General features: G+C 58.9%; 1 protein-coding gene and 1 long non-coding RNA gene across 2 annotated transcripts; one reads left to right on the top strand and one right to left on the bottom strand.

The window, feature by feature from the left end:
• The first annotated feature begins 20 nt into the window (after positions 1-20).
• On the top strand, positions 21-23,666 carry EHD1 (EH domain containing 1). Its single transcript, XM_003993572.6, has 6 exons — positions 21-150; positions 1,338-1,764; positions 5,493-5,590; positions 18,200-18,612; positions 20,934-21,098; positions 21,575-23,666. The coding sequence occupies exons 1-6, from the start codon at positions 132-134 to the stop codon at positions 22,097-22,099; spliced, it is 1,647 nt and encodes a 548-aa protein (XP_003993621.2). The 5' UTR covers positions 21-131; the 3' UTR covers positions 22,100-23,666.
• LOC109492190 lies at positions 19,049-20,934 on the bottom strand. The gene is made up of 2 exons (XR_002145988.2): positions 20,298-20,934; positions 19,049-20,173 (listed from the first exon to the last, which is right to left on the bottom strand). It is a non-coding gene; the product is annotated as an uncharacterized LOC109492190 (long non-coding RNA).
• Positions 23,667-27,933: the final 4,267 nt, after the last annotated feature.

Here is a 27,933-nt window from a genome sequence, read left to right as displayed (position 1 = left end):
ATCCTCATTCTGCTTATGTAACAATCAGCCCCCCAAGTTCTGACATCACCCACTGAACATTCTCACCGGCCTGGACAGCCAGGGCCAGGGGCCTATACGTGGCAGGGAACGATGGCGGGGGAGTGAGCCTAATGGAACAGCCAGGAACTGGTAAGGGGATGGGGCACAGATCAGAGTAAAAGCCGGTTAACTGGTGGTGACCCCGAGAGGAAAGCAGAAGTATTTGGGTTTTTTAATTCCCCCTAGGTTCCCACAAGATTTCATTGTTGCCCCACATTTCCCCTCCACCCCACATAGGGAATTTCCGATTTCACTTCCTCAAAACTCAAGCGGCCAAAGGGCCTCAACTTCCTTTGTACCCCTTCCCAACCTCCCACAGATGCAGCCCCTTCAGAGAGGCCATCTCTTCTTCCCGAGTGTGTCCGGTGTCCATCTTACAATTCCCCGCCCCACTGGCCTGAGGGCAGCTCAGGCCTCCTGCTGCTGGTCGCTTTTTTCCCCAGGGGCCTCTTGCTCCCTCCCCAGTTTTCTTTCCCCAGTCACCACCCGCCTTGGACGTTCCACTCCCTCAGCCTCGTCTACTCCCTCTTCCCTCTCTCCCCCTCTCCCCAAAGCAGACGGAGAAGAGGGGTAGGAAGTAGCATCAGGGAAGCAGGGGCGAGGAGGAGGCAAGGAAGGCCTGTTCGGACTGGAGCGAGGCCCCCGGGGTCCGCCGGTATTTCCGGGGACTCTGAGCCAGTGGGGGCGGGAGGACCGTTCGTGGGGGAAGCGCGGGTGCGGCGCGCAGCCAGGGAGCCGGGTGTCTAACTGGGCGTCTCGAGGGTGCTGGAAGGCACGCAGATTCGCCGACCTCTTCGCGCGCGACCCCGGCTCCCCGGCTTCCCAACCGCAGCACGTCCGAGAGCTGCCCCAAGGAGGGCGGGGCGGTGGGTGAGAAACAGGTGCGGTTGCCACGGCACCCGGGCCAGGGGCGGGGAGCGGAGCGAGCGGCGCTCGCGATATTTGGAGTCGGCCAATGGGAGCCGGGGGAGGGGAGGACGTGGCGCGGGGTTCGCGGGCGGAGCTTCTTCCTCCCCCGCCCAGTTCCCCGCGGCCTGTCGCGGCGGCGGCGGCGGCGGCGGCGGCGGCGCGCGCCCGAACGCCGGACTCGGCCCTATAAAGGCCGCACCGCTAGGAGCGCGCGCCACTGCGCAGAGGGCGCTCAGCGGGCCGAGCTGTGCGCCTGCGCAGTACGGGCCGTTCCCCGCCCCCTGCCCCGCCGCCCCTCCGCCGGCCGGCCGGGCCCCGCCTCGGCTCTGCGCCCTCGCCCCGCTCTCAGCCGCCGCTCTGCCCCGCAGCAGCCAGCCGCGTCCCCGGCAGCATGTTCAGCTGGGTCAGCAAGGATGCCCGCCGCAAGAAGGAGCCGGAGCTCTTCCAGACGGTGTCCGAGGGGCTGCGGCAGCTGTACGCGCAGAAGCTGCTGCCCCTGGAGGAGCACTACCGCTTCCACGAGTTCCACTCGCCCGCGCTGGAGGACGCTGACTTCGACAACAAGCCCATGGTGCTCCTTGTGGGCCAGTACAGCACGGGCAAGACCACCTTCATCCGGCACCTGATCGAGCAGGACTTTCCGGGAATGCGCATCGGGCCCGAGCCCACCACCGACTCTTTCATCGCAGTCATGCACGGCCCCACCGAGGGCGTGGTGCCGGGCAACGCGCTCGTCGTCGACCCGCGGCGCCCCTTCCGCAAGCTCAACGCCTTCGGCAACGCCTTCCTCAACAGGTAGCCGCCCCTTGCCCCCGGGGCGCGTAGGGGGGACCCCCGATGCCGCACTCGGGTCCTGACCCTATCGCGGCCGCTGCCCACCCCCACCCCCCGTTGTCCTTTGTCTCCGAGGCCCCAGCGAGCCCCTCGGCGACCACTCCCTGGGACAAGGGCCCCTGCCTCTTCGCACCAAAAACTCACCCAGAGGTCTGGGAGCGGGTGTCACCGCCACCGCCCCCCCCTCGCTTGTGTCACCCCCCCCCCCATAATTTTCCAGATTATCAGTTTAACCCCCAAACCTTCCTGCCGATCCTAGCCCTGCTTCCCTCAGAACCGCGATCCGCGTTGAGAAAGTGAGAGATTCTGTCTCCACCTCTCCACAAAGTAGTCCTTTCCCCAGACTGGGTGCGTGTAATTCATTCATACCGGCCCCTTTCTCCCTCCCTTTCTCCAAAGGTCTGTTTCTTAAGTGTCCTGGAAAAATATGTGAAACTTTTAGTCATTCCCTTTGCTGGTGTGCTGTGCCTCCCCTGGGACCAGTGGTTTCATGTGGGAGGGACAAGGAGGATCTCCTGTGGCCTGCTGAGTTTGGGGCAGCCCACGAGGTAGCGGACAGATGGGGTGTGAACATTTCTCTTCAGGTAGGGGGCAGGCGCAGCGCTAAACTGTGTTGCTTTAGGAGTTTCAGGAAGCAGCCTCAGGCTGTGGCACTGGGAGTCCTGGAAGGAGATCGGGGCCCTGAATCCCTCCCTAGGACGTTCCTTAACCTTCTTGAGCCTCAGTTTCCCCGGTTAAATGGGTGAAATCTGCCTCCTCGTGATCAGGGTTATCCTCCAAGAGACTAACCCTCACGATGCTGGGAATGAAACCCATTGGCCCTTGTTCTAAGGAGTGCCAGGTTCACACTTCTGTAAAGGAATTCAAAGGCGCTAGTCCGTGATTCTAAAGTCCCTCTCCCCGTGCTCGCTTATACTAAATTTCCTCTCCCCACCCCTACCGCCAGAGACATACCAGAGGACTTGACAGATTTGCCTTTTCTGCCACCCCCACCCCCCATTCAAGGAGTGACTCCACATGCCTTTCAAAGTCTGGGTCCTGGGAAGAGCCGAGGAAAGAATCCTTGACTCGTGCCTTCCAGATCTCCGCCCTGTATGATCACATTCCTTTCCAGACACTGTCCAGCCACACAGGGTGAACCAGCTTGCTCCTGATCCGAGCCAGTGGCCAGCCTACTTCTGTGCACAGAGCTGACCTTTAATAGAAAAGACAGGCAGGCTTCTGTTGTATTATTTTGTCCCTTTCAGGCGTTTTAAGCCTGTCCTGTTTGGTGGTTGATGGCGTTCGTGTGTCAAGGGCCAGGGCTAAGTAAAGCCCTTCATGTGAGAGGCGTGGCCCTCTTAGCCGTGAGCCCTCCTCCGGTATTACACCAGTGTTTTGGAATTACTGTGCCTGTAGATAGGCAATTAGCCCAGACTGTTAGCCGGTGGGTGCCATAGGGTCTTGTGGAAAGTTTGGCTGCCGTGCTGGAAATTTCGAGCATTATTAGGTCTTGACTTTCACGCTGAACTTTGGGAAGCTAGAACGGAGGGTGGCTACACCTACTTCTGTCTTTGCGTCTCCACTTCCAACTGTGAGAGCAGACCGTTTTTTGCAAGGATGTGACCTGTGTTCTGAATTTGGAGACCTAAAGTTTCAGAGTTGCCGGTCCAAGGCAGGCACTCTGATGATGTTGGTGCCGTGTGTATATGTGTGTGTGTGTGTGTGTGTGTGTGTGTGTGTGTGTGTATTTTTTTTAAGTAGGCTCCACGCCCAACGTGGGGCTTGAACTCACAACCCTGAGATCAAGAGTCCTGTGCTCTACCGACTGAGCCAGCCAGGCACCCCTCAGTTCCTTCTTGCCACTCTCCAGAGGGTTCTCGATCACTGCCCCAAGGAGCCTTATCAGCCAAGGGTCAAGTGGCATGGGTTTGCACTAGACCTGGGGCCCCAAGCTGTATCGGCCCATGGAGCACACCAAGTGCTACCCGGCTAGCCAGAGCGCACAAAGGGGGCTCTTCTCTGCCCGCCTGACACGGCCTCTACTGGCACACTTCAACAGACGCATTGAGGAGCTCTTGGGAGTCAGTTAAGCATCCGACTCTTGATATTGGCTCAGGTCACGATCCTGGGGTCGTGGGATCGAGCCCCGTGTTGGGCTCTGCGCTGGCTGTGGATGGAGACTGCTTGAGATTCTCTCTGTCTCTGCCCCTCTCCCCTGCTCTCTTTCTCTCTCTAAATTAAAAGCGAGAGAGAGAGGGACCCCGTTGAGTCGTGAACTTGACTTTCTGGCCTTTTACCGTAAGTGGCCGCTCTAAGAGTAGAATCCGATGGAGCCGACCAAGTCAGGGTGCCGTCAGGATGTCCTAAGAGCATCCTGTGAGGACTCAGTTGTGTAACCGGTACCACCCACTTAGAGTGTGAGATGAGCTCGGTGCGTCCTTGTTGGTGAAAAATGCGTGTTGCGTGTGCCCCGTGCACCGCCTGCTCCCCGGGCCCTGCAGGGCGTCTTATTCCTGTGTCTCTCACACGTGAGCTTGCTCCACAGTCTCATTTACGAGGCGTTTTTAGGTCTGTAACTTCTCGGAGCCGGTTCTGCTTCAGATTCTTTTTATCTGGGCTCCTCTCAGTGACGCCCTTCCCTAGCAGGGTCCGGGTCTGGCCTGCAGTTACTTCCGGCACCCCGGCTCCGTCGCCGGCGCTGGTGAGGACGAGGTCCAAGGTCTGCGGGTCAGCTGATGTGGCTCCGTTGTGCTTGCGGGCGGCACCTCTCCCCTCGGCCAGCTGCCCTTAGCCCGGCCACTGGTCACTTTGTCGGCGGGGGTGGGGGGGTGGGGGGTTGGGGCCGAGAGGAGAACCTTATCAGCTCAGATCCCTCCTCACTGTGGGCAAGGCAACTTTTTAAGCCTGCGTCCTACAGACAAAGGGTCAGTATTTTCTTTGCTCACAGTATCTCTTTCAGAGAAGCGGCTGTGTCCGGCAAAGAATCTCTGTGATCAGTTGGGACAGCCCCTTGCCGTTCTGGGCTGTTCTAAGCTCGGTGGGAATTCAGGCACACACACAGCTAAGCCCTGGCTCATGAGCTGCCATCCTGTCTGTGGCTTCGTTCACTCTTCCTGGGCCTGCTGTGGCTTTCAGAGAACCGTGAACCGTGTCTGTGCTTCCCTGCCCTACTCCCCCCCCCCCCCCGCCACCGGCCCCCCGGCTCCAGCCCATGTGTCCCCCAGCTGTTACCCGCCTCCCACGGCTCTCCCTTCACCCAGGCAGCTGGGCCCAGCAGCAGTAAGGCCTCGCTGCCTTCGGTATATATGGAAATTCAGCCAAGTGGTTGAACATTTTAATACAGAATTCCAGGGTCCCAGGGTCCCCTTCTGTCTCCCTTCTGGAGTTGAATGGCGACGCAGGCTCGTGCACTTTTCGTACCGTATCAGCAACTTGAAAGCTGAACTCCTAAACCCTGGGGACAAAGCTCGCGTGGGGAAAGTGCTGATGTAGGCCAGTCTGAGCCTCTGGTTGGATTCCCAGTTAAGAGAATGAGCTGTTCCGTGGCCACCCCTGGAAACCAAGAGTGTAGAAAACCTTGACATTCTTTGCTTCTGGAAAGGAGGGCAGAGGTGGAGAGGAAGGGGTACGGAATGCCCCACTGTCACATCTAGAGCACCAATAACCGAGTCTTGACGTCTCTCTTCTGGGCTCTTGCTCTCGTGCAGGTTCATGTGCGCCCAGCTGCCCAACCCAGTCCTGGACAGCATAAGCATCATCGACACTCCCGGGATCCTGTCTGGAGAGAAACAGCGCATCAGCAGAGGTAAACAGCCTCCGACACGGCCCGGGGCACCTTCTGTCTGATGTCCGCCGCGTGGACCAAATGCTGCCCTCCAGGTCTCTCCCGGCCCAGGCGGGGACCCTTCTGTATCAGCCTCGTGTCCTCATAGTGCGCTGAGCCCAGAGTGGTCAGGAGCTGCTCTCTCCCCTGGCTGCCTCTGCCCAGATCACTAAGAGCTGTCTGGGGCAGAGCACAGCCAATCTCGCGTGACTTTCATGCTTCCCAACCCCTGGGGCATCTGGAAAAGAGGGCAGGTTTACGAGAAGGCACCTCGGGCTGGCTGCGAGGTCACAGGAAGTCACTCCGGGTCCGGGCTCCAGGTACCTTGGCCAGCACAGCCGTTCCGAACGGGCCCCTGGTCCCCCTGGGGCTCACTCACTTTAGTTTATGTTTAAAAGCTTTGCTTCCAACACCATAGGAATTCCTGGCAAGCCCAGCAGGTCTGTGAGAGAACAGTTGACATGAACAAGTGAGCCCAAAGGAGAAGCTGCAGGAGTTTGTTAAATATTTGTTTCAGGGGTTAGTGGCAACGTGTTTAAGTTTGCTTCGGTGTTAAATCAGCAGCCTCCCCGCGCGCCGTGCGCAGTGGGCGGCTTCCGTGCCGGGTAGTGGTAGTGTTAGCGTGTCGGGCCCCTAGTCGTGCAGACTCCTGACTCGATCTTGCCGGGCTCTTCTGAAGATCCGGTTCAGGATGAGCCTGAACCGCGTTATGTTTCTGCTGCTGTTCCTTTTTTCGAATGGGAAGGGGGCTGCTGTCTGCCTGGAGCGTGGGGGCAGGCTAGGAGTGGGGCCTACAGCTACAAATGTGCGAATGAAGTAAGATCAAACTCAGGGGTTTGAAGACAAGTGACCAGATTTGTTTACCGTTAACTTGCAAATCTTTCCTGTACCCCTTTCCCTCTGGGCGGCCCAGCCTTGGCAAGCAAGCTTTGCCTTTGAAGCCAGCAGCCTGACTTTCGGGGGATTTTTTGTGGCTGCTGTGGCTCTGAGGAGGTGGGAGCCCTGTTCTTGGTCCTGAGAAACCTTGCTTCTCTTTTTTTCCAGGCTGTGGGCCCCGGCCGAAAAGGGCTGACATCAGAGCATCTTGAAACTGCCCTAATTCTATCTCTCAGTCTGATTTCAGCTTTCAGGTTCTGCACCCTGATGACAAGGACACTCCTAGGAGTTGAAGGGGGCCGCTTTGGGACCCCTTCTAAAAAGGAGAGGGCTAGGGGCACCTGGCTGGCTCAGAGGAACGTGCGACTCTTCATCTCAGGGTTCTGAGTTCGAGCCCCACGTTGGGTGTAGAGATAAAATAAATATTTAAAACAAATAAAAAGACGAGGGCTAGTTTTCCCTCTCTTACTGCTGTTGTTTCAACCTGGTTGTAAGAAAATACCTGATAAGCATGCAAGAGAAAGACCAGACAAGGGGGAATTTATTCTCTGTTCACTTCCAGGCCTGAGTTCTCCTGGAGGGACTTTTCTTTGAGGCTCTGTCGTGTTATCTTTTTTTTTTTTTTTTTTTTTTTAGTTTTTTTAATGTTTATTTATTTTTGAGAGACAGAGAGAGAGTGTGTGAGCAGGGGAGGGGCAGAGAGAGAGAGAGAGAGAGAGACACAGAATCAGAAGCAGGCTCCAGGATGTCAGCACAGAGCCCAACGTGGGGCTCGAACTCACAAACCGTGAGATCATGACCTGAGCCGAAGTCAGACACCTAACCGACCGAGCCACCCAGGCGCTCCTGTCGTGTTACCTTTTTAATGACCTTGAAGAGTAGGTAGACTGGGGGCCATCGGATAGAGAACTAAGGCACCTCTGGGCGGCCACCTCCCCGCCACAGAGGTCAGCTGATGCGTACACATCTTCGGATGGGGACAGTAGCTGACAAACACCGGCTTACCTTCTCGGCAGTCTGTGCTCACTTACGGCCTTCAGAGCTCGGAGTTAAAGTATTCTAGGGAAAGGGCTCGTGACCCTCGTTGTCTTGTTAAAGGGATCCCAGATACCACTGCTTGCTTGCTTGCTTGCTTGCTTGCTTGCTTTCTTTCTTTCTTTCTTTCTTTCTTTCTTTCTTTCTGTGTATTTATTTTGAGAGGGAGAGAGAGAACACACCTGCACGCGAGAGTGCGTGGGGGGAGGGGCAGAGAGAGGTGAGAGAGAACCCCAAGCAGGCTCCTCGCTGTCCGTGCAGAACCCGGCTTGGGGCTCGATCCTACGAACCACGAGATCATGACCTGAGCTGAAACCCAGTCGGGCGCTTAACTAACTGAGCCACCCGGGCGCCCTGACAGATATCACTCTTTTCCAGCAGTGCTGTGAGGTTCCCCTGCTTGGGAAGAGTGTCTTTGACACGTCAGCCTGCGTCCTTAGAGCTCGGCAGGCGACAGGTTGGGAGGATATGTCTTGCAGCATTGGGCGCCCTGGCCCCGTCTGCTGGGATGTTTCCCTCCCCTGCCTCCTTTCTCTCCTTTCTCTGTCAGCGGTGTCCAGACGTGCCCTCTCTGGGACAGGCGCCACTGTGCCTCCGCGTGCTCTCCAGTTCGCGGATCGGCAGGTATACAGTACACTCTGGGGGCCAGGGGAGGATGCGGGGTGCGAGGCAGTCCCCGCCCTCAAGTTGCCCGTGCAGGTGGCGGGTGCTTGGAGGAGGAGGAGGCCAGCCAGAGACACAAGGGCTCGCCCCTGCTTGTCTGCTGCCGCTCCAGGTGGGAGATGTGGCCCCTTTCTGTCCTGGGGCAGCCACAGAGGGCCTCCCCCCCCGACCCACCACGGCCAGGAAGGAGGAGTGGGCCTTAAAGAGAAGCGCGTTGCTGGGGCGCCTGGGTGGCTCAGTCGGTTGACCGTCCGACTTCGGCTCAGGTCACGATCTCACAGTTCCTCAGTTCAAGCCCCACATCAGGCTTTGTGCTGATAGCGTGGAGCCCGCCTCAGATTCTCTGTCTCCCTCTCTCTGTGCCCGTCCCTGCCAGTGCGTGTGCACGCGCGCTCTCTTTCCCTCCCTCTCTCTCAAAGATAAATAAACGTCGCAAAAAAACTTAAAAAAAAAAAAAAAAAAGAGGTGCTCTGATTGGAGGAGGGCTTCTTCCTGTGAAAGTTTCTTTCCCTCCATGCCCTTAGATATCTTGTTTTTTGAGGGTTTTTTTAATGTTTTTATTTATTTTTGAGACACAGAGAGAGCACGAGCAGGGGAGGGGCAGAGCGAGAGGGAGCCACAGAATCCGAAGCAGGCTCCAGGCTCTGAGCTGTCAGCCCAGAGCCCGACGCGGGGCTCGAACTCACAGACTGTGAGATCACGACCTGAGCTGAAGTCGGACGCTCAACCGACTGAGCCTCCCAGGTGCCTCCTAGATACCTTGGTTTAAAGTGTTTTACTGAAAGTTACCAAGTTGGCATTTGCTGTGCAACATATTTGGTGTCAGTGTTTTATTAGCCGGAGAGAGACCAGCGGGCAGTACCTCTCAGATGTGCTGGCCGTGGTCTTCACGGGAGGTGACCACTCGCTAGATGGGGAAGGAGCGGCCTTCTTCTCGGAGGCCCCACCCATCAGTCACTGCAAAGGGCCCGTGTTGCCCTGTCCAGCAGAGGAAGTCAGAGTAGGGCAGTGCAGTTCCCCGGCCGGTGGCCTGTCTGTTCCCTTTGCTGACGGCACGGAAAGCAGGTGTTTCCCTCCCAGAAAGATCGGGCCACCAGAAAACATGGGTCCTGGGCAAACAGCACGCGTTCCTGTGTCCCGCCGACCTGGTTCCCTGGAAACAGAAGGTTCTCCTGGACGTTGCACGCGTGTTAGAGTTGCTACTTACATTTACTTCCATTTCCCACCCTATCTGCCCGGCCCCTCTGGACTTCTTCCCCCTTTCCCCGTGGTGCCTAACGTGTGCAGGAAGTACTGCCTGGAAAGATAACGTAGGGCCCGTGCAGGCCCAAAACAGGGTACAGGCCAGGCTCTGCAAGAGCCCCCTGAGAGTTACCACAGGAAGGAGAAGGGGCTCCGTGGGGGCCTCGGGCTACGTTTCCTCGCTGTGCTAGTCTGACCGCCTTTAAAGATTACGTTCTCCTGTGTCAGCAGGGAAAGTGGCCTGTGGGGACAGCATTCGGTCTTTAGTGCTGTGTGACTGATAAAAGGGCATTCCAAAGGGCACCCGGGGCCCGGTGGGGCTGGCGCCCTTGGCTCCCAGGCTGCTGCCCGCCTGCACTGTCACAAGCTGGAGCAGGGTTTTCCCACGGCAGGCCCTGGTGGGCAGCGGTGGGGAGCACGCTCAGGTGGAGGCCCCGGCCTGGGAGTCAGGGGCCCGGCCAGGGCACCCCCTGCCCTTGTCACCACGCGGCTGAGAGCTGGCCGCAACTTTTGCGCCTGTGAGTCGCGTCAGCAGGGAAGTGTTCCTTGGACTTGGGTTAGGAGAACACCGCCTGGCCGGCCTCGTGCCTGGCTTTCTGTCACACGGACCCGCTCCCCTGAGTTATCACACAGCTGCACTGGGGAGGACACTGCTGCTCTGCAGATGAGGAGACAGAGGCTCGGGAAGGTTACGTCGTTGGTGCAAGGCGACACGGGCCGGCCTGTGCCCACGGGCCCCGCGGAAGCTGTGGCCACACCAGCCGGGGCTGAGAGCAGACGCTTTGCCGCCAAGGAGCGCCCACAGCTCAGATCGGGCAAGTCTTTGACCCTGTTGGGTCGTGACCGTGCAGGGGCTTCTGAGCTCTCCTGACACACGCAGGGGCCACCTTCCGTTTCTCTCCCGGCCTGAAATCAGACTCTGAGTCCACAAATGGACCTGAGGTCCAGGGCTTGGACCAACAACGCTGGGATCTTCTTTTCCCTGTTCTCTGCCTCCAGCCAGCGACGGTCGCCCAGAGCATCTGTGGGTGAGGACTAGGACGCCTGGCCAAGGCTGGCTGGTGCCCTAGCTTCTCACTTGCCCTCCTGCTGACTGCCCCTGGTTCCCAGGCTCCATCCAAGCCTGGAGGCCTTCCCAGTAGGCAGGTAGGGCCTCCCAGGCCCAGACCCGGAGTCCTCTGACTCAGAGGTGGGGCTGTGCTGTGGCCCTCCCTTCCTGCTGACCCTTGTGCTGATTGCCTCCTGAGGTGCCCCACCTAAAAGCCCTCCGGGTTGGGGTTTTCTGCAGCCCAGAGCATGCTCTGTGAGGTTGCCTGAAAGCCTTGGGCAAGGCCAAGTGCTGCACCCCTCCTGGCTTCCCAGCACCCACGGTTCAGAGAAGACCGAACGTTCAGGCCCCAGCTCAGTACTCTAGGAGCTGGGGGCCCTAGGGAGTTGCAGCGACCCCTGGGAGCCAAGTCAATAAAACAGGAATAGCGACATCAGCCTCCTTGTTGATAAATACAGGCATCTATACGTGTTAACCTCTTGCCCTAGTCCCTGCTGCACAGTTACATGTTCAGCAAATGTCAGCTAATTAAAAACAGACACCAAAAAATCCAGGGATTCCCAGACTTTGCTTAGACCTTTTCCTGAATAACCTCCTGAGGAGGCCAGAGGATGGGGAAGTACTGACTCAGCTGGAGTTTCCCTTCAGCTTCCAGGACCTTCTCAGGGCCCCCGGCCTCCTCCAAGCCTCACTCTCACCACTGTCCCCCCCCCCCGCCCCCGCTGTTCCCCCACCTGTGGTCCCCTGGACAGCTTTGGGCCGAGCCTTTGCCCGGAATGCCGCCGCTCCGCCGAGGGGCGTGGGCCGCTGTGCCCGGAGGAGCGGTACCAGCCTGTGCTGGCGCCCGGCACCTGCTCGTTCCAAGGCTGCGAGCCGGCACCCGGCTTTGCAGCAGCTGGCCCGAGCGCCTGCAGATGTTCCGCTTACATTTGGTGGCATAAGGCATTCTTTGCGCGTCAGAAGTGGTCGTTGCCTACACACCCGTCGGCACCCGAGCTTCTGGAGCCCAAAATACGATTCCCGTGAGTACATGATAGCAAACGTTTACCAAGTGCTTACGGTGTGCCGGGCGCTCCCCTGCTGCCCACAGCAGCCCTGTGAGTTAGAAACTTCCATCTTCACGTCACAGAAGAAGAAACTGAGGCTCGCAGAGGGTCCGTGGCCCGATGGGGTCACAAGGACTCCGGATTCCAACGCGGGCCCGATTCCAGAGTCCATCTGTCCTTCCCCTTCCCCACCCTTTGCTCATTTGCTTGAGTCCCCGTCAGATTTATGGAGGTCTTCACCCTGGTTAGACGTACAGCTGCGTGAAGCTGTTATGCAACCGCCACGACCAAGTTCTGGTCTTTCCGTCCACCTGGAAAGCTCCCTGCAGTCGCTCCCCGCCCTCACAACCCACTGGCGTGACACTCGTCCCTAAAGTCTTGCCTTTTCTAGAATGTCACGTAAAAGTCTTCTGTGTCTGTCTTCCTTTACTGAGCAGGTGCTTTGGGGATTCGTTACGTATTTGAGAGCATCGACTGACTGTTCCCTTTTGTCATTGCCGTTCCTACCCTGTCGCATGTGTGTGCCCTCCTTTCTTACCCGTTCACCTGCTGAGGGGCCTACAGGTCTCCAGTTTGGGGCAGTTCTGAACAAAGTTGCTGCGGACATTTGCACACAGCAAATGGTCGCTGAGCAACCCCGGGAAAGCCCTTCCCTGAAGAGTGCCCGCTTGCAGAAGTGTGCCACCCAGTCCTCTCTCAGCGCCTTACCCTCCATCTTGCCCCTCTGTGCCCCTCTTCTGGGCCCAGCACCAGCTGGAAGCGTGCGTGGTGGGAGCTATGGCAAGAAATACCGAGGCCCACGCGGCTTGAATGGCAGGAAACAGACGTCGATTGCAGACAAACCCTCTATTGTTGATGTTCTAGAAACTTGGAATGTATGAAGTAGCTTTTCCCCCAGCTGCTGGAACTACCTGTGTTTGGAGGGTGCCAGGACAGGGCGAGGACCTGTCACGGTTTTCCCTCCTCCGCCTCGGTGCCCATGGCTGGCGGGGAGCGGGACTCTCCTCGGGAGGTCAGACCTGGTGAGGAGGCCTGGTGGGAACAGAGCTGGGACGGGAGGCACGTTTGGGTCTCCTGTCCACTGGCCTGCGCCGTTGCTTCCCCGAGACCCAGCCCAACCCTCAGCCTGGTCACCCTAAGCGAACACACGACTCTTCTGCCTCCCCCCTGCCTCCACCCCCGCGACTGTGTGCGCACGTGTGCTAAGCTTCACCGACGCTAACCGTCTTCGGTGCACAGTTCAGTGGCCCCAAGCGGATCCGTGTTGCTGTGTGACCTTCACCACCTTTCACAACCTTTTCATCTTCCAGACAGAAGCTGTATCCCCATTAACCACTACTTCTCCGTCGCCCCTCCCCGCTGTTCTACCTCCTGTCCCTATGGATTTGACTACAGGTACTTCTTTTTTTTTTTTTTTCAACGTTTATCTTTTTTGGGACAGAGAGAGACAGAGCATGAACGGGGGAGGGGCAGAGAGAGAGGGAGACACAGAATCAGAAACAGGCTCCAGGCTCTGAGCCGTCAGCCCAGAGCCTGACGCGGGGCTCGAACTCCCGGACCGCGAGATTGTGACCTGGCTGAAGTCGGACGCTTAACCGACTGAGCCACCCAGGCACCCCAACTACAGGTACTTCTTAAGAGTAGAGACATACAGTATTGGTCCTTTTGTGCCTGGCTTGTTCTATAATGTCTCCAGAGTTCCAGAACTTTCTGCACTGGAGCTTGTCCCCTATCAGAGATGGCACTGGCTTTTCCTCACGCTGTGGGGTCAGCCTTTCCTTTCCAGCTCACCACCTTGGACCACGTTGTCTGTCCTTCATAGGGACACTGGTGTCCGCACGCTCAGTCCTAGCCCCACCTGAGGCAGACGAAGTGTCCCTGTCTCCTTGGGTGGGGGTATACTTGTCTCTGGCACCAAGCACGCCTTGAACTCCCACTTTCCTTGAGGAAATGCTGTGCATTGGGCTGTCTGATGGCTGACAGCCATCTTGTCACTGATCTCGTCACTTATCCTGTCACTGAGACTGATCTCTAATGTGTCCCAAAGCCCGAAGGCTCACTGCCTTGGGCGAGGGTGGGGGCGTGGGCACCTGGGCCCTGTGCTTGTCGCCTGGGGCCTAGCTCTAGGCCAAGTGGTGGCCCTGGCCACCTTGCTGGGTGCATGGACTTGAGTGATGCTTTGGTGCTGCTGCTCTGGGTGTAGCCCTTGGTGCCTTTTGCGACAGCATCTCTCGGGCTGAGTGAGGGTTTGGTGGACAAGTGGGTGCTGGGCAGGCCCGGCGGTGGCTGCAGCCACGTGGTCGCGCACGGTCATACACCTGCGATGACCTCACACGAGCCTGAGTGACCCTTTTCATGACCTGTGGATGTACTTGGCCAGCCACCGTGTCTCCCTCACCAAAAGTGTGAGCATTTTTCATAATAAACAGGAAATTTCATTCACCTGCAAAAAAAAAAAAAAAAAAAAAAAGGACTTAGCTCTGCTGGCTCCAGCTCGAGGTGTTGGCGAGTAACTGGGTTTCTGGGAGGGGGGAGGGCGGGGGGGGCACTTGGGGCTCTCGGACCGGCGGCAGTGACTCCGGCCACAATTCAGAAGGGGCTCCTCCTCTCCGTCTTTTCCCGTTGTCTTGGGCCCCCCACCATCGGGGGAGGGGGGCGTGGGGCCACATTGGGTGGAGTCTGGGGGTGAGCTCAGCTCCCTGTGCGCCGTCCTGACTCCCGGGCCAAAGCTAACTTGGGCTGGAGCCCAGCCCATCGGGGCGCCCCTGTTCCCAGTACCTCGCTCCTGGCACCGCTGCCTCCCCAGCTGTGTGAATCTGCAGTCATCCGATCTGTGATGGCCCGAGGACGGGCGGTTTGACGAGGGGAGAAGTGGGGCCAAGCGGGGCCTCGTTTCTGCTGGGAGGGAGCCACCATTCAGTCCTGAGTCACTGCTTTCCCAGCGCTGGCCTGCTGTTCCCAGAGTGGGCCATAAAAGGCGGTGGCTTTGCGGCCCAGGCAGGCGCCGCGGCCTCCCTGCCGCTTCCCTGGCCTGCTCCTCAGCCTTCCTGTTCTAGTTTTCTGCTGATGAGTTTTCTCTCCGGGTGTCCCGTGCGGTGGCGGGGGGCCCCGTCCTCTGGAACCGGCAGCCTGGGATGCTGGCTGGCAGCTGGCACGGGCGTGGCCCGGCACCCTCTCCACGCCTCTCCTGCTCTGAGCACAGAGAATCTGGTGGGCTGGCGCTTTCCCACCATCTGCACTGGCCTCGGGAGGGCTGATGACCGCCGTGCCCAGGCTCAAGTTCAGACTCCCAGGGGCTTTACTGTCCCCCTCCCCCCACCGGCTTCACCTTACCCCCATGATACTAGAAACTTCAGCCGGTCGAGAGGCTGCTTCTGATCAGAGCGTCCTGTCTCCCTGGTGTGCTGGGGCAGGAACAGATGCATGTTGCTGCCACGCTGAGTCGACAGAATGTGGGGTTTTCCTTAAGTTTCGATGTCTTACCCCAAGGGCGAAAGCTGGCTTCTGGCCTCAGAGCCAGGTTCGTCTCCGTTCCTGACTCGTGATGCCGTCCTAGGCCACTCGGCCCCTCCTGCCAGTGGGGCCTGTGCCAGGAGCCCCGCGTGTTATCCCTTCTGGTCCTCCCTGTGACCATAGGAGGAGGAATTGTTTTCTGAATTTCACAGAGGAAACAGTTGTAACAGAAAACTTAAGAGCTTCTGGTCACAGGGGCGCCTAGGTGGCTCAGAGGGTTAAGCGTCTGATTTCAGCTCAGGTCATGATCTCGCAGTCCATGAGTTCGAGTCCTGCATCAGTCTCCACGCTGACAACCCCTGCTTCGGGTTCTGTGTCTCCTCTCTCTGTTCCTCTCTCTCTCTCTCTCTCTCTCTCTCTCTCTCTCTCTCTCTCTCTCTCTCTCTCAAAAATAAAGATTTTTTTTTTAATTAAAAAATAAAGGGGTGCCTGGGTGGCTCAGTCGGTTGAGCGTCCAACTTTGGCTCAGGTTATGATCTCGCGGTCCGTGGGTTCGAGCCCCGCGTCGGGCTCTGTGCTGACAGCTCAGAGCCTGGAGCCTGTTTCGGATTCTGTGTCTCCCTGTCTCTCTGACCCTCCCCCGTTCATGCTCTCTCTCTGTCTCAAAAATAAATAAAAGTTAAAAAAATAAAATAAAAACTTCAGGTCACAGAAGGGGGCGGACGAGGGGAGTTGAACACAGAGCTGTCTTTTTTTTTTTTTTTTTTTTTTAATGTTTATTGTTGAGAGAGACAGAGCATGAGTGGGTTAGGGGTAGAGAGGGAGCCACAGAATCCGAAGCAGGCTCCAGGCTCTGAGCCGTCAGCACAGAGCCCGATGTGGGGCTCGACCTCACAAATCCTGAGATCAGGACCTGAGCCGAAGTCGGAGGCTTAACCGACTGAGCCACCCAGGCGCCCCCAGAGCTGTCTTATTTAAGGGCCTGTGTTCTTCCTGAGCACCGGAGTGGGGAGAGGCCTGGAACGCTGTGGCTTCGGGCACACAGACAACTCCGAGGTACACTTGAACCAGGGTGAGGTTGGGAGGGGGGGATGCCTGGCGGCCAGAATGTTTATCCAGCCAAGCAACTTCACCCCTAGGCGCGCCCACAGTGTTAACTGCTTATCTTAAAGCCCTTGCGATGAGGGCCCGGTTCTGGACTGAGTGCAGGGAGCCTCTTGGGGAGCTTGGCCGTATAGACTTGTATCGGGTCTGTGAGGCTCGGCAGGATGGCAACGGCCGGATGCCCCTCTGACGAACCGCCCTGAAGGTTCCTTAACCATGAGGCTGGGGAGGGCTGCCCTCCCACCTCATGGCACTGGTGGTCACTCTGGGCCTTTTCTTGACACTCCGTCCTTTCCTTCTCCCCGCTCTAGAGAATGCGTGTCTAAATCCCAGTTTGGTCAGAGGGTAGTGAGCGTGTTGTGCAGGGGATGCTAGAGTCAGGCTGTGAGGACAAGGAGGTTGGTTTGGGCCAGTTTCTGAGAGCAGCCTCCCGGCTGGCTCTTCCCTGTAGGAGCCGTGTACCCTCAGGAGCCTGACTATACCCTGGGGATGTATTTGGTGCTTCTTAGGAGGACCGGCCCACATTTCAGGTGGGAGGTGGCCTGTGGGTAGCGGCTGGCTGAAGAACGAGGAGAAGGAGCCCGGGGACAAGGAGGCCTGCCCAGAATCCCCCAGAGAGGAAGTGATAGTTCCGGGGCTTGGACCGAAGCTTCCCAAAGATTCTTAGGCGATTGTTTTCTCGTGGTCGTCTTCCTACCTCTCCTCTCCTCTTGATTCCTAAAAGATGAGAACGAGCACTTTCACACCTTCTGGGGGCAGTGGAAGAGGTGGAAACATTTTGAAGAGGGGGAATTGTAAAACAGGATGCAAATTAAACTGCGGTTACAGAGACGCAAAAATCCGTTGGCTTCAGCCAGTTGTCAGACGGTTTCCGTGGAAAAGAGTAGTCCAAAGCCGTCCTGAATGTTCAGTTTGCACCTCTGAACTCAAGGTGGTTGCTCCAGCTCCTTCCATCACATCTGCATCCCATTCTTCAGGAAGGGAGAAAAGGACAGAGGGCTCATACACCTCTTCATGGTCATTTCTGCCTCAAGAGAGGCTGGGGGGTGCACTCTCAAGCTGTGGGGCCCTGAAATCAGCTAAAGCCAAACAGTTCTGTTATTAAAGGAAGAGTTCCAGTTAGCAGTCTTTGCTACAGATGTCCATGTTCACCAAAGGGCTTTAACTGGATGGTGGAAAACAGAGAACGGAGGGAAGAGCTGCTTCATTTTAGGGAACGTGGAAGACCTAAGTGAGGGGAGGCGGTGTGTGACCCGTCATAGGCTGCCGTAGAGCAGGGGCCAGCAAAGTTTTTCTGAAGGGTCAGAATTAATATTTTTGGCTTTGCAGGCCTGTGGTCTGTGGCCTGACAGCTGAACTTTGCTATTGTAGACAAAAGCCACCATAGACCGTACCGAGGAGCGTGGCTGCATTCCAATAAAACTATTTTGAGAAAGAGAGAGAGAGAGCAGGGGAGGGGCAAAGAGAGAGAGAGAATCCCAAGCAGGCTCCTCACTGTCAACACTGAGTCCGACGCAGGGCTCGATCTCACAAACTGTGAGATCATGCCCTGAGCCCAAATCAGGAGGCAGATGCTTAACCGACTGAGCCACGCGGGCGCCCCCCCCCCCGCCATAAAATTTGTATTTGCGGAACAGGTGATGGGCGAGCTGTGGTCTGCCAACCCCTGTTTGCGGAGAATAAATGAGACTCCTGCAGAATGGGGGGCCTGGTGTGAGCACCGCACGAGTAGCGGCTGCAGGTGTGGTGGCTGTTACTGTCTCTGTCGTCCCAGGGCATCCAGGTGGCAGGTGGCAGCACCCCCCCCCCCCGAGTCTCCACTCTCGCTATGCCAGGCTCTCCCCCTCACTCTCGCCCCGATCTGAGCCGCTTCAGAGCTCAGGCTCTGACTTCTTTTGCATGACTTATTTGTGCTCCGGGCCAGGTGCTGCGTGGGCGAGGGTGCCACAGGGGTGGGGTGCCACACAGTGGGGGCCTGACGCCCCTGCCCTCAGGGTGCCGTGCTGGCCCCGTGAGTACACGGAAATGTAGCTGACCCCGGGCTGAGTCGGGAGGAGAGCCATCCGAGCAGCCTGGGCCTCGGTGCCCCCGCCTCACCCTGCTCTTCCCGCCTCCCCCCCGCAGGGTACGACTTCGCGGCCGTCCTGGAGTGGTTCGCCGAGCGGGTGGACCGCATCATCCTGCTCTTCGACGCCCACAAGCTGGACATCTCTGACGAGTTCTCGGAGGTCATCAAGGCCCTCAAGAACCACGAGGACAAGATCCGCGTGGTGCTGAACAAGGCCGACCAGATCGAGACCCAGCAGCTGATGCGGGTCTACGGGGCTCTCATGTGGTCCCTGGGGAAGATCATCAACACCCCCGAGGTGGTCAGGGTCTACATCGGCTCCTTCTGGTCCCACCCGCTCCTCATCCCCGACAACCGCAAGCTCTTTGAGGCCGAGGAGCAGGACCTCTTCAAAGACATCCAGTCTCTGCCCCGAAACGCCGCCCTCAGGAAGCTCAATGACCTGATCAAGCGGGCACGGCTGGCCAAGGTAAATGGGGCGGGGGCGTGGGCAGGGGGGGAGGTGGTCCGCTGCTGGAGGGGGCCCGAGGGGGCCTGGGACTGCCACTCAGGGCCCCAGGATTGGGCTGCCGTGGCTTTTGGGACACCCGAGTCCCATCCGGGCAGACCCACAGCCACACGCCTACGTTGCACCGTGTCTGAACGAGTCCCCTCTACGCCCATGGGTGCAACCTCTTCTCAACGGAGTCTTGATGCCTGTGGACACCAGGTGGGAAGATAGCACTGTGCCAAGGGGCAGCCTGGGAACTGGAGAGCAGGTGGGGGCGCAGTCCTCGTCGGCTTCCCTCCCGGGCCTGTGGAGCGCTTAGCACACGCTGGGCGCCGGGGACACAGTGGGGACTGCCACGCACGGTCCCTGCCCTTCCGGCACTCACCAGTCGTACTGCGAAAGCAGAACACGCAAAGACAAATAAAGCCCAGTTTATTTGTGTGGCCATGGGGCGTTGCAGCAGCAGGCGACCGCGAGGCCTCAGGTGGGAGCTGATGCATGAGCCGGGACAGGTGAGAGCTGGTGGAGAGATGGGGCGCAAGCCTGCGGGCCCAGGGAGAACCCGGGTGGCCTCAGCCCCCAGAGGCCTTGTGAACCGTCCCCAGTGCTCTGTGGAAACGCAGGGCCTGCCGACACCCGCCGGCGGCGTCGGAACTGCTCACGAGGCTGGGATCTCAGCGCCTGGCCAAGCGCCTCCCTGAGACCCCGGCGTGGGTGGGGCTGGGAAGCAAAGGTCAGTGCCACCAGTGGACCCTTGGGACACAGAGGGGCAGAGCGTGTCCCCTGATGTGGCATAGCAGCACGTCGTGAGCCTGCCTGGATACGTCCTGAGGCCGCGTCAGTGCCCGTGTGAGGGTCACGGATCCTTGGGGCTCAGCGCTCGGCTTCGGCCCGAGCCTGTCGGTGATGGCTGCCGAGCAGGGACTCTGTGCATCACCCCCTCCCTGGAGCAGTGGCCGCGGAGGGCAGGGGGTTTTACACCCGCTCCTGGCTCATGGAGGAATAGGAGGGTGTTCTGGGGGTGTTAGGGCTTTGGTGAAGGCGGTCCCATGGCCTGTGAAACCCTCGCCCTGGGCTCCCGACACGGTGGCTCACGGTATCCCATCTGGAGGTCCGAAGTCAGGTAGCCTATGGGTGCTCACTATCGTAAGTAATAAGAACTGACCCTTCATCTTTTACCGCTGGTCCCTGTCTCCACCCTGGTTACCCACAGTGCTCACGGGCCCTTCTGGAGCGTGCCAGAAGTGCCGTCCTCAGGCCCTACCCGGCACGACCGAACCGTCTGCCCTTGAACACCATCCCCTGGTGGTCCGTAGCAGGAGCCTGCTCTGGGGGATACAGGCTGCACAGTTTTCTAGATCTCTCACTTTGGGACCTTTCCCAGTGAGTGGAGTCGGTTCTGAGAAAAGGACCCATGAGAAAACCCGCTTCACTGGCCCCCGGTCTCTCCCGTTTCCAGGCCGCGGGGAAGGGCGGCTCTGGTCTCTCCGTGTCCAGCCTCCTGTTGGCAGGGCCGCCTGTGTTCTCGCGCAGCCTCCTTCTAGGATACAACAAAGGGCAGACTCTTTGCTCATCCACAGAAATGGTGTCGTAATCACCCGGCCGACGGGCACATTGAGTCACCGTGCCCGGAAAACCCCGGGGCCTCCCACCTTGTCCCGCACCTGCGGTTTCTAGACCGTTTCCTTTTCCTGGAGTGAGTGGCTCTCTGCGCCAGGCCTGTGGTAGGCGGAGCAGTGACTGCCACTCTCTTTGACAGGCCTGCTGCCCTCAGGCGGTTCTCAGCCAGGCTCTCAGCCTGGGGCAGGGCAGGGCCAGGCCCCTGGAGGGGTTTTGGTGGAGTAGAGCTGGCAGTCGGGAGAAGGAGGGTGAGGCCGGCTGGCTACACGGCTCACGGCTGGACGGTACCTGGCAAGGCAGAGGGATCTGAGGGCCAGGGCCCTGGGAGGGTTGCGGGCGTCACCAGCCCCGCCGTGGGGAAGTGAAGGGTGTGCCCCTAACTGGCGAAGGTCTAAGTAAGGTATTGAGCTTAGATAAACTTCAAAACATCTGGGAAAAGCCTTAGGTGGTTTTCCTAATCCTTGGTCATTCTGAGCCATCAGGGTGGTCAACTGAGCATAACTCCAGCCATGTTGAAGTTTTGTGAACTTGACATCATCAGCCACACGTTTGCACACGCGGGATGGGATGGCAGGGCTCTGCTCGGCTTGTACGGCGTGCCCCTCATCTCTGCTGCGTGGAGGGGTGTCCGGGAGGGTGTCCGGTACGCGCCTGACGTCCGCCCCTTCCTGTCTTTCCAGGTCCACGCCTACATCATCAGCTCCCTCAAGAAGGAGATGCCCAATGTGTTCGGTAAAGAGAGCAAGAAGAAAGAGCTGGTGAACAACCTGGGAGAGATCTACCAAAAGATCGAGCGGGAGCACCAGATCTCCCCCGGCGACTTCCCAAGCCTCCGCAAGATGCAGGTGTGGCCACCCCGCGCACCCCGCACGTACCCTCTGTGGGCGCTGCCGTGTCAGGGAGTGAGACGGTGGCGGGGGGAGGCGGGGGGGGGGGACGCCGGGGCAGTGGTTCTGGAGGGAATGCAGCTTCTTGGGGTGGGGCCTCCCCAAATGGAAGCAGCTGAGTCAGTCCGCAGCACCCCACCCGAATCAGAAGTCGACCCGGCCGTGACACCACGAAGGGGAATGCGGTGACTCACCCTGCACGGCGGGGGGAGGGCGGCGGGCCAGGCATTCCAGCGCCGTCCTCCCCACGGCCCTTCAGGGAAGGTACCTCTGCCCCGCAGCCTGGGGAGCCGAGGCCGAGGGGCTGCCAAGCGGTCGGGGCCGAGACCTGGAACCAGCTCTTTGGCTTGGGATCCCTTGCTCCCCCCACTCCGCCTGGAGTCTGCAAGGGACCTGAGCCAGCCCCCCACCCCCACCCCCTCTGCCTACCACAGGAGCTCCTGCAGACTCAGGACTTCAGCAAGTTCCAGGCCTTGAAACCCAAGCTGCTGGACACGGTGGACGACATGCTGGCCAACGACATCGCCCGGCTGATGGTCATGGTGCGCCAGGAGGAGTCCCTGATGCCCTCCCAGGCCGTGAAGGGCGGCGCCTTCGAAGGCACCATGAACGGGCCCTTTGGGCACGGCTACGGTGAGGGGGCCGGCGAGGGCATCGACGACGTGGAGTGGGTGGTGGGCAAGGACAAGCCCACCTACGACGAGATCTTCTACACGCTGTCGCCCGTCAACGGCAAGATCACGGGCGCTAACGCCAAGAAGGAGATGGTGAAGTCCAAGCTGCCCAATACGGTGCTGGGGAAGATCTGGAAGCTGGCCGATGTGGACAAGGACGGGCTGCTGGATGACGAGGAGTTTGCCCTGGCCAACCACCTCATCAAAGTCAAGCTGGAGGGCCACGAGCTGCCTGCCGACCTGCCCCCGCACCTGATCCCGCCCTCCAAGCGGAGGCACGAGTGACCGTGACCGCCGCGCCCGCCTGGCCAGGCAGAGACTGGGGGGAGGGGAAGGGTCACCAGCTCTCAAGGTCCATAAAGACTGAGCGATGTTTCCTCAGCTCTTGAAAAGGAAAACCATCATCTTTCTTTTAAGGCTGTTCCTGGGCCCAGCAGGGAGGCGGGTGATACTCGCATGTGAATGATGGAATTTTGTGCACAAGAACTATGGATATTTTTAATATATAACGTCAGAGGCAGCGTTCTTTCTTGCCTCCTCCGTCTGACAGCCCCGCACACAACAAGCCTCTGTCCTCTCCTGTCCCGCCGTACGGCCCGTGCCCACCCTGGCTTGCCCCCCACCCGGCAGCTGCGGGGGGGGGCCCCGGGGCCGTGTGCAGACAGGCGCCCCGGGATCCCAGCTTGTCGCTGAACTGAGCGCGGCTTCGCTGGGCCGGTGGCTTCCTTCCCTGTGCGGCTCCGCCCCCTCCCCGTGCTCCTGGATTAGGTTGGTTCTGGTGCCTTCTTCTTTGCCCTCCGTGGTGACCCCCTATGCACGGGCCCTGCTCTGTGCTCTCCTGTCCCACCCCGCTCCCCCAGCTTGGCAGGCACAGAAATAAGCCGAACTACCTTTCTCGTGGGGTCCGGGGGATGAGTAGGTATGCGAGAACGTTTCCCAGAAAAACATAGAAGCTAGCTTTGTTCTGTAAAGTGACGCCTCTCATACTTGACCGAGTTCTTCAGTAACTTCCTAACCACTTGTTCAGAAGCTGTGATTTTGTCCCCTTTCCCACACTCCAAGTAGGGGCGGTCCCACCCAAGAGCTGTTGGATGTACAGAGCACACCCCGTGGGGGGCCCAAGAGCCGGCGTTTCTTGCTTCTCCCTTCCACTTGCCTGGAACATTCTGGTGTGCCTCCTCCCCCACCTTGGATGGGTGGCGGGCCCCGACGAAGCCAGCATGGCTTAGCTTAGCGTTCTGGCCTGGGCCTTGCGTCCAGAGAGCAGAGACCAGGGACCACCCAGCCCCTCCCCTCCTCGTTACCCGCATTCGAGGAGGCCCTCTCCTACCCTCCTTCCGTCGTCCTCCCATCGAGCAGAGGAGGGCAGCGTGTTGTCTTGGATGCCCTTAGAATAACCTCCCTCCAGGCTGAGCAGTGAGGGACCCGAGGCAGCGAGCCACCAGATCAGGTGGCCCCATCAGCTTTGCCAGCACGGCCTCGGGGGGCCTGGCCGCACTCACGGGTGTCCCCGTCACTGGTGGGGGGCGGGGGTGGCAGGCTTCCCACCAGGCACTCCCCAGGTAGGTCTCAGGGACTCCTCCATCTGACCTCTTCGACCCCCCCCCCCCCCAGCCCCATGCCTCCAGTACTGCTCTCTCTGGGCCTCCGCTGGGTCTGAGTCACTGGCACTGACCTTGTCACCTGCCGCTGGCTCCGGCGCACCGTTCTGTGCAGTATCCAGTGAGGGTGGGGGCAGCCTCCCGGTCCGGAAGTCACTGTCAAGGTGCCATGGCCCATCCACACTTACTTGTGGGAAGAAAAAGCAACCGAAGGTAACTTCTTTTCTTGCATTAAAAAACATTTAATCGTGCCGAAGGTGGCTTTTGGTGCTTCGTCGTCTCTTCCAGGGGCCTGCACCCCACAGCGGCGGCTGGGACACCGGCAGGGCACCTGGAGGGCCGAGGTGCCGGCGGGGACAGATCGGCAAGCCTGACAGGGTGCAGAGGTGGTCCTTGCCCCATAGAGCGAGGCCTCTAATGGGGCTGACGACCCCCCTTTCCTTGTGCCAGGTGGGGGCTGCGCGGGCAGAGTTGATTTGTGGGGGGAGGATGGGGGGTGGAGAAGTCAGGGAAAGTTCTGGTGACTGAGGACGAGGCCGGCCCCCAAGGGGCTGGGGTGAAGGTGCCTGCTTTCTACGACCTTCTCCGCTTCTCCAACCGGGGCCCCTCCCTGGCCTTGGACTCTAGGCACTGGGAGGGGTCAAGGAGACAAGGGCTTACTGCGCCCCATGCTAAGCCCCGGGGTGGTTCAGAGACCGTGAAGCCCGCGCTCTGAAGACAGACCCAGCAGACACACTGGCGACAAAAGCACAATTATGAAGGGTGGGGCCGGCCAGCGTCAGACCGGGGGACTGATGGCACCGGCAGAGGGAAGGGCGACAAATCGGGAGCCGATGCGCCATGGAAGCTGGGACGTTTTAGGCGCAGTCAGGGTGGAGACAGCTCCGGGCCGGCGCATCTGTGACAAAGGCAGGACACAAACAGGTCCCCGTGGGTTTTGAGGGCCAGGTTGTATGCTGCAGCTCGTGTGGCAGACGTCCTGTCTGATGGCCGGTAGCTGAGGGAGCAGGGGGTCGCCAGCCCCCCAGTTAACCGCTCAGGTTTGCCTTGCCCTTCATGACCCAGGAGGTTACTATTCCCCATTTCATAGCCAGGAACTGGAGACTCAGGAGGACTGGGAAAGCAAGCATAGAGGTGTGGGACTCAAACGCAGGCTGCCCAACTCCAGAGCACGAGCTCTCGAAAGTAGCCTTTAAATGTTTATTTTGGGGTGCTTGGGGGGCTCAGTTGGTTAAGTATCCAACTTCGACTCAGGTCTTGATCTTGCAATTCATGAGTTCGAGCCCCGCATCGGGCTCTGTGCTGACAGCTCAAAGCCTGGAGCCTGCTTCGGATTCTGTGTCTCCCCCCCTCCCCCCGCCTCTCTGCCCCTCCCCAACGTGTTATGTCTGTCTCTCTCTCTCTCTCATAAATACACATTAAAAAATTAATAAAAAAATAAAAATATTTATTTTGAGACAGAGAGAGCCCAGGGGAGAGGCAGAGAGGTGAGCGAGAATCCCAAGCAGGCTCCGCACTGTCAGCGCAGAGCCCGACTCGGGGCTCGATCTCATGAACCTCACGATCTCAGATCATGACCTGAGCTGAAACCAAGAATCGGACGCTTAACCGACTGAGCCACCCAGGTACCCCCGAAAGTAGCCTTGAAAAAGGAAAAGCTCACAGCTCTCTGTGCCCCCAAGTCTGAGCTATAGACTCACGTTTGAGAAACCCACACTGGAGGTTAAATGCTGTCACTCCAGCCCAGGGCCTTGAAGGCTCAGTCAGTTAAGTGTCCGACTCTTGATCTCTGCTCAGGTCATGATCTCACAGTTCGTGGGTTCCAGCCCCGGGTCAGGCTCTGTGCTGACAGTGCGGAACCTGTTTGGGATTCTTTCTCCCTCTCTCTGCCCCTCCCTCCCTCTCTCTCTCTCAAAAATAAAACATAAAGGGCGCCTGGGTGGCTCAGTTGGTTACACATCCGACTTCGGCTCAGATCAGGATCTCGCGGTTCGTGAGTTCGAGCCCCACGTCGGGCTCTGTGCTGGCAGCTCCGAGCCTGGAGCCTGCTTCCGATTCTGTGTCTCCCTCTCTCTCTCTCTGCCCCTTCCCTGCTCGCTCACACACACGCATGCTCTCTCTCAAAAAATAAACATAAAAATTATAAATAAGACACAAACACACACCAGCTGAGAAAGCACACAGAAGTCAGGCCTCGGGTCAGACAGTCCCAGTTAGAATCCACTCTGCCACTTTCTGGAACTCTGCCTCTCCTCTCTTGAGACTATTTCTTCCTGCGCCAAATGCGATGACCCCAGCTTCACAGAGGCGGGGGCCCCTGGGGTACCAGCTCCATTGACCCACCGTGGTTGATCGGGGGGGGGGTGGTAAGAGTGGGTGCAGGGAGCCTAGCACCCCACCCAACTCCCAGAACAAAGCAGGCAGGACCCACCCTTCCCTGAAGCAGCTCGCAGACGGGGTGGCGCCCAGGGGCCAGAGGGACGGTGGCCAAGGGGGCTCGGGGCCTGGCTTCCTGTGCGCCCAGAGGGATTGATAATTATAAAACCACGTGGGGCTGCAGCCGCCGTGGAGCGTGGGAGCCCCTATAGCGTGTTGGAGCAGCACAGACAAGGTTTTTGGAAGGAAAAACCAGGATGATGAAATCACCATATGTCCACCCATTTGGAGCTTTGGACTTTTCAAAGGACACACCCCTGGTGTGCTGGGGAGGGCGGGGGAGCGGGCACGTGGGGCTGCCAAGACTAGCTCGGGGAGTGGGGACCCTCGACCCCACCATTTCTATCAGGCCTTCCCCCAAAGCCACCCCAATAGACACACGGTGAAATAGAACCCGAGTGCCCGAGCAGCGCGGCACGGCTCTCCGTGAGCTCTGCCTGCCCCCCCCCCCGCCCCCCACCAACCCCAACCACACTCTCTTCCCATCAGACGTGCTCCAGCGACATCGGTGGCCATTCTGTGTACCATTTGCCCCTCACACCCAAGCTGGGCAGTTCTCCCTTGGGCACAGACGGTGGCCCGGAGAGGGACTTGCCCAAGGCCACATGTCAGTCAACAGTAGGCAAGGCTGTGTGACCCCGCAGCCAGCCTCTCATCTGGGGAAGGAGTGGGTCACTGCTTCTGCCGGGGCCAAGGGCAAGGGCAGTCTGCCACTCTAGCGAGCCCTTCAGGACCATCTGCCGAGAGCGGCCTCCTGAGCAGGTTGTCCTCTGAATCTCACTCGACCTTGGGGAAAGGGGGGCCACGGACCAGGCTTGGGATGCCCAGATGTGGCTGTGAATGCCAGAGACCCTGGAGCCTGTCTCTCGCTTCCGGTCCCCTCCCAGACCCAAAGGGCTGCGCTCTGGGGGTCGAAGAAGCTGGGTTCCCTGCCACTCACCTGGGGCCTCCTTACCCGGGCGGCCTCTTTTCCCTGCTAGGCCTGGGTCTCACCATCCAAGGCCCTTCACAGAAGACTATGTCAAGTTCACTGCAGTTCGGTTTTCCTCGCCCCTGTCCCCGGGATCTGGGCGCTATGCCCTGCCCTTCCCCGGCCGGGCACTGGCCTGGAACCTGGATAAGGAGGGACATCTGGCACCACCCCCTGCCCCCGCCCCAGCCTCAGGTATTACTCGATTAAGGGAGGGTAATAATAACCCCTCCTTGTGAAGATAACAGATCCACAGTCACTTTGAAATGCGAAGGCGCACCATAGGAGTGTAAGGTGTTATCGAGGTGATCTGCGCCCCGCAAGGCTGGGTGAGAGAGAGTGCCCGCACTTCAGTATCAAAGGGACTCACAGGGGGAAGAGGTTATGAGGGGAACAGGTGCCCCTGCCCCGGGGCGGGCCTCCCGCAAGCAGTGACCAAGAAGGCAGTGGGAAGCGGGGAACTCGGCGGGGGGGGGGGGGGTCTCCTCTTCAGACTCATCCGCTGAGCACCCGCCGAGCTGGGTCAGGATCCTGGCCCCCACACAGGGCTCCCTGGGACAAGGTCTCCGTGGCCCTGGTGGTCCGGCTCACGCAAGCTCACAGACCCGGATCTACTGGGGCAAAGCAGCACCTCGTACAAGAACTTGTGACTGTTAGGGCTGGAGGACAGGATGCTTGTGGAGGCTGGAGCGGGAGTTCGGGCACAGACAGAGCCTTGAGGGGCTTTCTGACCCTGGAGCTGCAGGGGAGTGGGCAGGGCAACCCACCCCCTTTTACAGACAAGGAAACTGAGGCTGAGAACAAGGATGTGACAAAAGCAAATACAGGACCAAATAGAATCAGGTACCAGATGGGCTGGGAGTGCCGAGTGCCAGTCCCAGCTCTGCCCCATGCAGGCCTTGGCAGGACTCTGCTTTTGCTGCGTGGGACTCAGTTTCCCCTCTGCCTGTGCTATGTGGGGACGGAGTCTTTTTTTTTTTTTTTAAGATTTTTTTTTTTTTAAGCATTCTTCTTTCTTTTCTTTTCTTTTCTTTTTTTTAAGTTTATTTTATTTATTTTTTTAGAAAGAGAGAGAACGCGAGCAGGGGAGGGGCGGGGAGAAAGGAACAGGG

The sequence above is a fragment of the Felis catus genome, chromosome D1 (genome assembly GCF_018350175.1).
Source record: "Felis catus isolate Fca126 chromosome D1, F.catus_Fca126_mat1.0, whole genome shotgun sequence".
NCBI lineage: Eukaryota > Metazoa > Chordata > Mammalia > Carnivora > Felidae > Felis > Felis catus.
Note: the sequence above shows the minus strand (reverse complement) of the source record. Positions and strands in the feature narration are given on the sequence as shown.